This window comes from Chenopodium quinoa, unplaced genomic scaffold (genome assembly GCF_001683475.1).
Source record: "Chenopodium quinoa cultivar QQ74 unplaced genomic scaffold, ASM168347v1, whole genome shotgun sequence".
Taxonomy (NCBI): domain Eukaryota; kingdom Viridiplantae; phylum Streptophyta; class Magnoliopsida; order Caryophyllales; family Amaranthaceae; genus Chenopodium; species Chenopodium quinoa.
The window spans coordinates 17813-27294 of NW_018745351.1; the positions used below are offsets into that span (position 1 = coordinate 17813).

General features: G+C 67.2%; 1 protein-coding gene across 1 annotated transcript; it reads right to left on the bottom strand.

The window, feature by feature from the left end:
* Window positions 1–431: 431 nt before the first annotated feature.
* Window positions 432–1322, bottom strand: LOC110712810 (octapeptide-repeat protein T2-like; the record flags this gene model as incomplete). Its single annotated transcript, XM_021891263.1, has 1 exon — window positions 432–1322. A coding segment is annotated over one exon (891 nt), but the record flags the coding sequence as incomplete, so codon positions are not given.
* Window positions 1323–9482: the final 8160 nt, after the last annotated feature.

Below are 9482 nucleotides of genomic sequence, written 5' to 3' on the forward strand. Positions count from 1 at the left end.
TCTCCCGCTCCGCGGTTCGCGCCTCTGTGCGTCCCCCTTCCGCCTTGGCCCGTCTCCTCTGGTCGCTCCCGTCCTTGGCCCCGCCGGCCCTGTGGCGTCCCTCTCGCCCGCCCGCGTTTCGCCCGCCCCCTCCCTGCTCCGGGCTTGCGTCCCGTGTGTGCGCCTCGCCTGCCGCCCCTTCGTGCCGTCTCCCTCCGTCCCCCCCGCCCCCGCCCCGTTTCCGCCCCTCTGCCTCCGTGCGCGGCGTGTCGTTTCGCCCCCGCGCTTCCCTGGCTCCTCTCCTCTTGGGTTTCCCCTGCCCTCTCCTTTGCGTCTCCGTTCTTTTTCCGTCCTCTCGCTTTCCCGCGCCCCGCGCCCGTTTCTCCTTTTCTCTTTCGCTCTTTCCCGGCTCTTCTCTCCCTCTCCCTCGTCTTCTCTCTTTTCGCCCCTGCCCTCCCCGTCTTTCCTTCTTCTGCCCCTCTGCTTCCCTCCCCTTCTTTCCCCCTTTCGTCCCTTTGTTTTCCCGTTCTCTCCTTTCGGCCCTTCGTGTCCTCTCTGTCCCTCTTGGCTCCTCTTCCTTCTCCGTCTTCTCTTTTCCGTCTTCTTTTGTTCGCCTTCCTTTGGTTCTCTTCGTCCCCCTGTCTTGCCTCCGTCTTGTGTGCGCTTTCCTTCCTTCCTTTTTCCTCCTGTCCCGCTCTCCTCCTCTGCCCCTGTCTTCCCTCCTTCGTCCCTCCCCTTTTCTCCTGCCCCGTCTCCGCCTCCTTCTCCGTTTCCTTCCCCTTCTCTCTCCCCCCCTCCCTTCCCTCCCGTGCGTCCCTTCTTGCCCCCTTCCTGGCCCTGGCCCCCTCCCTGCTCTGCCTGTGTCCGCGTGTCTCGCCCGCCTCCTGCCTCCCGGTGTGCCGGGCTTCCTTTCGCTCCGTTCTCTGTCCCCGCTCCGTTGCGCTGCCCTCGCCCCGGGTCTCTCTCCCCCCCCCCCGGCGGCGGCGGCCCGCGCGCGCCCCGTGTCTCGGTCCTCTCCCCGTCGCTTTGCCCTCTCCCTTCTCTCCCGTCCTCCCTGCCCCCCTGTCTGCCTTCTGCTTGCTCTCCCCGCGGCCCCCGGCCTCTCCTTTCTTTTTTGCCCTGTCCCTTCCTTGTTCCCTCCTTTTCCTCCCGGTCTTTCCTTTGCTGTTGTGTTCTCTCGCCTTGGCCTTCCCCTTCTCCGGCTGCTTCGCCGTTGCCTTCTCCCCGTTTCTGTCCTCCGTCTTTCCGCCCTTGGCCTCTGCTTCTCGCTTGCCCTTCTTCCCCTTCCTTCCTTCCCTCTCCCCCCTCCTTCTTCCCGCCCTTTTTCCTCCGCTCCCCCCGGCCTGCGCCCCCCTCCTCCTTCCCTCTCCGCCTTCGCCGTCCTCTGCTCCCCTCGTTCCCTCTCGTCCCTCCGTTCCTCCTTCTCTCCCTTTCCCCCCCGTTCCGCCCTTTGGCCCTCCTTTTCTTTCCTCCTCTTTTCCTCCTCCTGCCCTCCTGTTTCTTTCCGTGGCGCCCCGCGCTCCTCCGCTTTTCTCGTGCTCGCCTCTCCTTGCCCTCTCTCCCGCTCCCTTCGCCCCTTTCTCTTTTCGCTGTCCGCTCTCTGCCTTCCCTCCCTTCTCGCCACGTCTCTTGCCGTGGCCCCCCGCGTCTCGTCGCCCTGTCTCTCGGGTTCGCCCTCACGCCGCGCCCGTCGTCCGCTGGTCTGCCCTTGTCTGGGGCTGTTTGTTGCCGGCTGGCGCCTTCCCTCCGTGGCGTCCGGCGCTGCGCCCCACGGGCCTCCCTCCCGTCGCCTGTTCTGTGTCGTTCGCCCTCGTGCGTTCGCGCTTTCCGCCCCTTGCCGGCTGGTCCCGGCCGTTCTCTCCCGCTGCTCCGGTCCCCTTCGTCGTTTGCCTCCCTCGTCGCGCCCGCGGCGCTGGCGCCACTCCTTCCGGCTGCTTCGTTGCCCCTCCGCCCTCTCCTGCTCCGTGCCTCAGTTTCCGCCTGGCGTTCTCCCGCCCCGTGTGTCCCTCCTGCCGTCCGTCCGGCCTTGTTCGGCGGCCGCCTCGTCTTTCCTCTGCTCTTCGTCTCGCCCCTTCTCGCCCGCCTTGGGGGTGTCTTTTCGCCGCCTCCGGCCGCTCCGCCGGGCGTTACTCGACCGTTGCGGGCCGCCCTCGTCTGTTCGTCTTCCGTTCGCTGCGTCAGCCCCCGCGCTTTTTGGCGGCCGTTTCGGTCCTCCTCGTCGCCCGGCGCGGTCCGCTCTTGCTCCCGCCGGGCCGCGCCGTCGTCTCCGCTCCTCCGGGGTCCGTTCGCCGGCCTCCCGCCTGTCCCCGGCGGCCGCCCTGGGCTGCGCTCCGCCCCCGCTCCCCCGGCTGCCTCGCCCTTGCGCCTCGCGTCCTCTGCTCTCGCGCTGTCTCCGTGGGCCTGCCGGCTCCCGCTGTGGGGCCCCTGGCCGCCCGGGCCGCGCCGCCGTGGCCCCGCCCGGCCTTTTCGTCGCTCGCCGCTCTGTCCCTGTGCTGGCCCGCGCTCCTGCGCCGGCCTTCGCGGTGCGCTCTCGCCTCGGCCCCCGTCGCCGGCGTCGCTGGCCGGCTTCCCGCCGTGCGCTCCTCCCTCGCGTGCCGCCCTGCGGGCCTGCGTCCCGTGCCGCGGCCCCCGTTCGTGGCGGGGGTTGCCTCCGCGCCGGTCGCCCCGTTGGGGGTCGGTGCCTTCCGGCGCCGCGGGCCGCTGGTTTCCGGCGCGCGGCCTGTGCTCCCCGGTGCGGTCCTGGGGCCTGTGGCTCCGGTTCTCCCCGCGTCGCGCCGGCGTTCGCCTGGCCGCTCCTCCGTCTCGCCGGCCCGGGCGTGTCGGCCGGCCCGCGGGCCTCGCGGTTCCGGGGTGGGGGCGCTCCCCGCCCCGCCTTGCTGTGGTGTGCGCGCGCTTCTCTCTCTCCCCCCCCCCCGGCGGCGGCGGCCCGCGCGCGCGCCGCGCTCGCCCCCCCCTCCCGGCTGGTGCGGGGCGCTCCCCCCCCCGGTCCCGCGCTTGCCCTCGGGCCGGCCTCCCTCCCTTTGCCGGCGTCTCCTTCTTTCGCGTCCTGCTCCGCCGGCGCTCCGCGTGGGCGCCCGGCTCCCCGGCCCCTGGCCGCCCTGTGTGCGCCCGGCCGCTCTCCGGCACCCGCGGTCCCTCGTCGCCTGCTGCCCGCCCCCCCGTTGGCGCCCGTCGCGGCGGCCCCCCGCCCGCCGGGGTGTCCTTCGTGCCGGTTCTCCGGCCCGCCGGGCGTCCGCGCTGGTCGTACGCTCCTTCTTTGCTCCGGCCCGCGCCGCCGTCTCCGTTGGGGCCGCGTCGCGCGCGCCCCGCTCTGGCCGGCGCCGTCGCGCTGGCCCGCCCGGGTCCTCGCTGCGCTCGCCGCCCGGCCTGGGCGGGGCCCGTCGGCTCGGCCCGGGCGTCCGGGTTCCCCCGCGTGCGCCGGCTTGCCCCGGCGCCGCTCGCGCGCCGCGTCGCGCGGCGCCGGTCGCGTCCTCCTTTTGGCGCGGGGGCTGGCTCGCGCCCGTTGCGGCCGCCGGGGCCGGCTGTCGTCCGGCGCCGGTCCCCTGCGGCGCTTCGCCGCTGGCTCGTCCCTGCGTGTTCTCCTCGCTTTCCGCTCCGGTTCTCCTCTGCTTTCCGCCCGTCCGCCCCCATCTCTGGGGTGCTTCCGCCTCGCCGTCTCCGCCCTCCTCGGGCGTCCCGCCCTGGTCGCGTCCTTCCCGGCGGCTCGTGCCGGCGTCGGCTCCCCGCCCCCCCCTTCGTGCGCTCGGTGGCGCGCCTCCGCTCCTCTGCCTCCGCGTCGGCCTCCGCCCCGGTCCTTCCTTCCTGCCGTTCTGGTCCCCCGGGGCTGTGCGCCCTCCCTGGCGGCCCCTGCGTCCCGGCGCCTGCTCGTGCGTCTGGTCCCTCCTCCTCCGGTCTTCTTGTTCTCCCGCTCCGCGGTTCGCGCCTCTGTGCGTCCCCTTCCGCCTTGGCCCGTCTCCTCTGGTCGCTCCGTCCTTGGCCCCGCCGGCCTGTGGCGTCCTCTCGCCGCCCGCGTTTCGCCCGCCCCTCCCTGCTCCGGGCTTGCGTCCCGTGTGTGCGCCTCGCCTGCCGCCCCTTCGTGCCGTCTCCCTCCGTCCCCCCCGCCCCGCCCGTTTCCGCCCTCTGCCTCCGTGCGCGGCGTGTCGTTTCGCCCCGCGCTTCCTGGCTCCTCTCCTCTTGGGTTTCCCCTGCCTCTCCTTTGCGTCTCCGTTCTTTTTCCGTCCTCTCGCTTTCCCGCGCCCGCGCCGTTTCTCCTTTTCTCTTTCGCTCTTTCCGGCTCTTCTCTCCCTCTCCTCGTCTTCTCTCTTTTCGCCCTGCCTCCCCGTCTTTCCTTCTTCTGCCCTCTGCTTCCTCCCTTCTTTCCCCTTTCGTCCTTTGTTTTCCGTTCTCTCTTTCGGCCTTCGTGTCCTATCTGTCCTCTTGGCTCCTCTTCCTTCTCGTCTTCTTTTTCCGTCTTCTTTTGTTCGCCTTCCTTTGGTTCTCTTCGTCCCCTGTCTTGCCTCCGTCTTGTGTGCGCTTTCTTCTTCTTTTTCCTCTGTCCGCTCTCTCTCTGCCCTGTCTTCCTCCTTCGTCCCTCCTTTTCTCTGCCCGTCTCCGCCTCCTTCTCGTTTCTTCCCTTCTCTCTCCCCCCTCCCTTCCTCCCGTGCGTCCCTTCTTGCCCTTCTGGCCTGGCCCCACTCCTGCTTGCCTGTGTCCGCGTGTCTCGCCGCCTCCTGCCTCCGGTGTGCCGGGCTTCCTTTCGCTCGTTTCTGTCCCGCTCCGTTGCGCTGCCTCGCCCCGGGTCTCTCTCCCCCCCCCGGCGGCGGCGGCCCGCGCGCGCCCGTGTCTCGGTCTCTCCCGTCGCTTTGCCTCTCCTTCTCTCCGTCTCCTGCCCCCTGTCTGCCTTCTGCTTGCTCTCCCCGCGGCCCCGGCCTCTCCTTTCTTTTTTGCCTGTCCTTCTTGTTCCTCCTTTTCCTCCGGTCTTTCTTTGCTGTTGTGTTCTTCGCCTTGGCCTTCCCTTTCCGGCTGCTTCGCCGTTGCCTTCTCCGTTTCTGTCTCGTCTTTCGCCTTGGCCTCTGCTTCTCGCTTGCCCTTCTTCCCTTCTTCATTCCTCTCCCCTCCTTCTTCCCGCCTTTTTCCTCCGCTCCCCGGCTGCGCCCCTATCCTTCCCTCTCGCCTTCGCGTCTATGCTCCCTCGTTCCTCTCGTCCCTCCGTTCCTCCTTCTCTCCTTTCCCCCGTTCGCCTTTGGCCCTCTTTTCTTTCTCCTCTTTTCCTCCTCTGCCTCCTGTTTCTTTCCGTGGCGCCCGCGCTCTCGCTTTTCTCGTGCTCGCCTCTCCTTGCCTCTCTCCGCTCCCTTCGCCCTTTCTCTTTTCGCTGTCACGCTATATGCTTAAAATACTTATACGCACGTATATTGCAGTGGCACCCGCGTATAGTAGCCATGTATCTCGGGTTCGCACTCACGCCGCGCACGTAGTCCGCTGGTCTGACTTGTCTGGGGCTGTTTGTTGACGGCTGGAGACTTCACTCAGTGGCGTCGGCGCTGCGCCACACGGGACTCATCCCGTAGCCTGTTATGTGTCGTTCGACCTCGTGCGTTCGAGCTTTACGCCACATTGCCGGCTGGTCCAGGCGTTATCTACCGATGCTACGGTCCATTCGTAGTTTGACTCACATAGTCGCGACCGCGGCGCTGGAGACAATATTACCGGCTGCTTAGTTGACCATACGCACTATCATGCTCCGTGACTCAGTTTCCGCCATGGCGTTCTCACAGCCCCGTGTGTACCATACTGCAGTACGTAAGGCCTTGTTCGGCGGCCGACTCGTCTTTCATATGATCTTAGTCTCGCCCCTTATCGCACGAATTGGGGGTGTCTTTTAGCCGACTCCGGCACGATCCGCCGGGACGTTACTCGACCAGTTGCGGGACGCCCTCGTATGTTCGTCTTACGTTCGCTGCGTAGCCCCCAGAGATTTTTGGCGGACGTTTCGGTAATCATAGTAGACCGGAGCGGTAAGCTTTGATACACGCGGGACGAGCCAGTCGTCTAGCTCCTCAGGGGTACCGTTCGCCGGACTACAGCCTGTCCCCGGCGGCCGCACTGGGCTGCGCTCCAGCCCCCGCTCCAAGGATGACTCGCCTTGCGCCTCGCGTACTCTGCTCTCGCGCTGTCTCCGTGGGCATGCCGGCTCACGCTGTGGGGACCCTGGACGCCCGGGCCGAGCCGACGTGGCCCCGCCCGGCCTTTTCGTCGATCGCAGCTATGTACCCTGTGCTGGCCAGCGCTACTGCGCCGGCCATTAGCGGTGCGCTCTCGACTCGGCCCCACGTAGACGGCGTCGCTGGCCGGATTCACGAAGTGAGCTACTACCATCGCGTGACGCCCTGCGGGCCTGAGTAACCGTGCACGCGGCACCCCGTTCGTGGCGGGGGTTGCCTCCGCGACGGTCGCCACGTTGGGGGTCGGTGCATTCAGGCGACGCGGGACCGCTGGTTTCCGGAGAGCGGCCTGTGCTCACACAGGTGCGGTCCATGGGGCCTGTGGATCCGGTTCTCCCACGCGTAGCGCCGGCGTTAGCATGGACGCTAAATAAGTATACGCCGGCAAGGGAGTGTAGGCCGGCCGAGGGCATCGCGGTTACCGGGGTGGGGGAGCTCCCCGCACCGCCTTGCTGTGGTGTGCGCGCGCTTCTCTCTCTCCCCCCCCGGCGGCGGCGGCCGCGCGCGAGCGCGCTCGCCCCCCTCCGGCTGGTGCGGGGCGCTCCCCCCCCGGTCCGCGCTTGCCTCGGGCCGGCCTACACTCCCTTTGCCGGCGTATACTTATTTAGCGTCCATGCTACGCCGGCGCTACGCGTGGGAGACCGGATCCACAGGCCCCATGGACCGCACCTGTGTGAGCCAGGCCGCTCTCCGGAAACCAGCGGTCCCTCGTCGCCTGAATGCCCGACCCCCAACGTTGGCGACCGTCGCGGAGGCACCCCCGCCACGAACGGGGTGTCCTTCGTGCACGGTTACTCAGGCCCGCAGGGCGTCACGCGATGGTAGTAGCTCACTTCTTTGAATCCGGCCAGCGACGCCGTCTACGTTGGGGCCGAGTCGAGAGCGCACCGCTAATGGCCGGCGCAGTAGCGCTGGCCAGCACAGGGTCATAGCTGCGATCGACGAAAGGCCTGGGCGGGGCCACGTCGGCTCGGCCCGGGCGTCCGGGTTCCCCACAGCGTGAGCCGGCATTGCCCACGGCGACAGCTCGAGCGCAGAGTCGCGAGGCGCAAGGTCGAGTCATCCTTTTGGAGCGGGGGCTGGATCGCAGCCCAGTTGCGGCCGCCGGGGACAGGCTGTAGTCCGGCGACGGTACCCCTGAGGAGCTTAGACGACTGGCTCGTCCCTGCGTGTTATCAATAGCTTTACCGCTCCGGTTCTACTATGATTTACCGAAACGTCCGCCAAAAATCTCTGGGGTGCTTACGCATCGAACGTAATACGAACATACTAGGGCGTCCCGCAACTGGTCGAGTAACTTCCCGGCGGCTCGTGCCGGAGTCGGCTCCAGCCCCCCATTCGTGCGCTCAGGTGGCGCGCCTCGCTCCTTGACTACGCGTCGGCCTCCGCCGGTCCTTCTTCCTGCCGTTCTGGTCCCCGGGGCTGTGCGCCTCCTGGCGGCCCTGCGTCCGGCGCTGCTCGTGCGTCTGGTCCCTCTCTCCGGTCTTCTTGTTCTCCCGCTCCGCGGTTCGCGCCTCTGTGCGTCCCCTTCCGCTTGGCCGTCTCCTCTGGTCGCTCCGTCCTTGGCCCGCCGGCCATGTGGCGTCCTCTCGCCGCCGCGTTTCGCCCGCCCTCCTGCTCCGGGCTTGCGTCCCGTGTGTGCGCCTCGCCTGCGCCACTTCGTGACGTCTCCATCCGTCCACCACGCCCCGCCAGTTTCAGCCCATCTGACTACGTGCGCGGCGTGTAGTTTCGCCCCGCGCTTACATGGCTACTCTACTCTTGGGTTTCCCCTGCCCTCTCCTTTGCGTCTCGTTTTTTTTCCGTCCTCTCGCTTTCCCGCGCCGCGCCGTTTCTCCTTTTTCTTTCGCTCTTTCCCGGCTCTTCTCTCCTCTCCTCGTCTTCTCTCTTTTCGCCCTGCCCTCCCGTCTTTCCTTCTTCTGCCCTCTGCTTCTACCCTTCTTTCCCCTTTCGTCCTTTGTTTTCCCGTTCTTCTTTCGGCCCTTCGTGTCCTCTCTGTCCTCTTGGCTCTCTTCTTCTCCGTCTTCTCTTTTCCGTCTTCTTTTGTTCGCCTTCCTTTGGTTCTCTTCGTCCCTGTCTTGCTCCGTCTTGTGTGCGCTTTCCTTCATTCCTTTTTCCTCCTGTCCCGCTCTCTCTCTGCCTGTCTTCACTCTTCGTCCCTCCCTTTTCTCCTGCCCGTCTCCGCCTCCTTCTCCGTTTCTTCCCCTTCTCTCTCCCCCCCTCCCTTCCTCCGTGCGTCCATTCTTGCCCACTTCTGGCCTGGCCCCCTCCCTGCTCTGCCTGTGTCCGCGTGTCTCGCCGCATACTGCTCCGGTGTGCGGGCTTCTTTCGCTCCGTTTCTCTGTCCCGCTCCGTTGCGCTGCCTCGCCCCGGGTCTCTCTCCCCCCCCGGCGGCGGCGGCCCGCGCGCGCCCCGTGTCTCGGTCTCTCCGTCGCTTTGCCCTTACCTTCTCTCCCGTCCTCCCTGCACCCTGTCTGCCTTCTGCTTGCTCTCCCCGCGGCCCGGCCTATCCTTTCTTTTTTGCCCTGTCCTTCCTTGTTCCCTCCTTTTCCTCCCGGTCTTTCCTTTGCTGTTGTGTTCTCTGCCTTGGCACTTCCCTTCTCCGGCTGCTTCGCCGTTGCCTTACTCCCGTTTTGTCCTCCGTCTTTCCGCCTTGGCCTCTGCTTCTCGCTTGCCCTTCTTCCCCTTCCTTCCTTCCCTCTCCCCCCTCCTTCTTCCCGCCTTTTTCCTCCGCTCCCCCCGGCCTGCGCCCCCCCTCCTCCTTCCTCTCCGCCTTCGCCGTCCTCTGCTCCCTCGTTCCCTCTCGTCCCCCGTTCCTCCTTCTCTCCCTTTCCCCCCGTTCCGCCCTTTGGCCCTCCTTTTCTTTCCTCCTTTTCCTCCTCCTGCCTCCTGTTTCTTTCCGTGGCGCACCGCGCTCCTCCGCTTTTCTCGTGCTCGCCTCTCCTTGCCCTCTCTCCGCTCCACTTCGCCCTTTCTCTTTTCGCTGTCCGCTCTCTGCCTTCCCCCTCCCTTCTCCGCCCCGTCTCTTGCCGTGGCCCCCCCGCGTCTCGTCGCCCTGTCCTCTCGGGTTCGAAACTACACGCCGCGCACGTAGTCAGATGGTCTGAAACTTGTCTGGGGCTGTTTGTTGACGGATGGAGACTTCACTAAGTGGCGTCAGGCGATGCGCACACACGGGACTCAATCCCGTAGCATGTTATGTGTCGTTCGAAACTCGTGCGTTCGAGATTTACGCCACATTGCCGGCTGGTCCAAGGACGTTATCTACCAGATGATACGGTCCAATTCGTAAGTTTGCCTCCC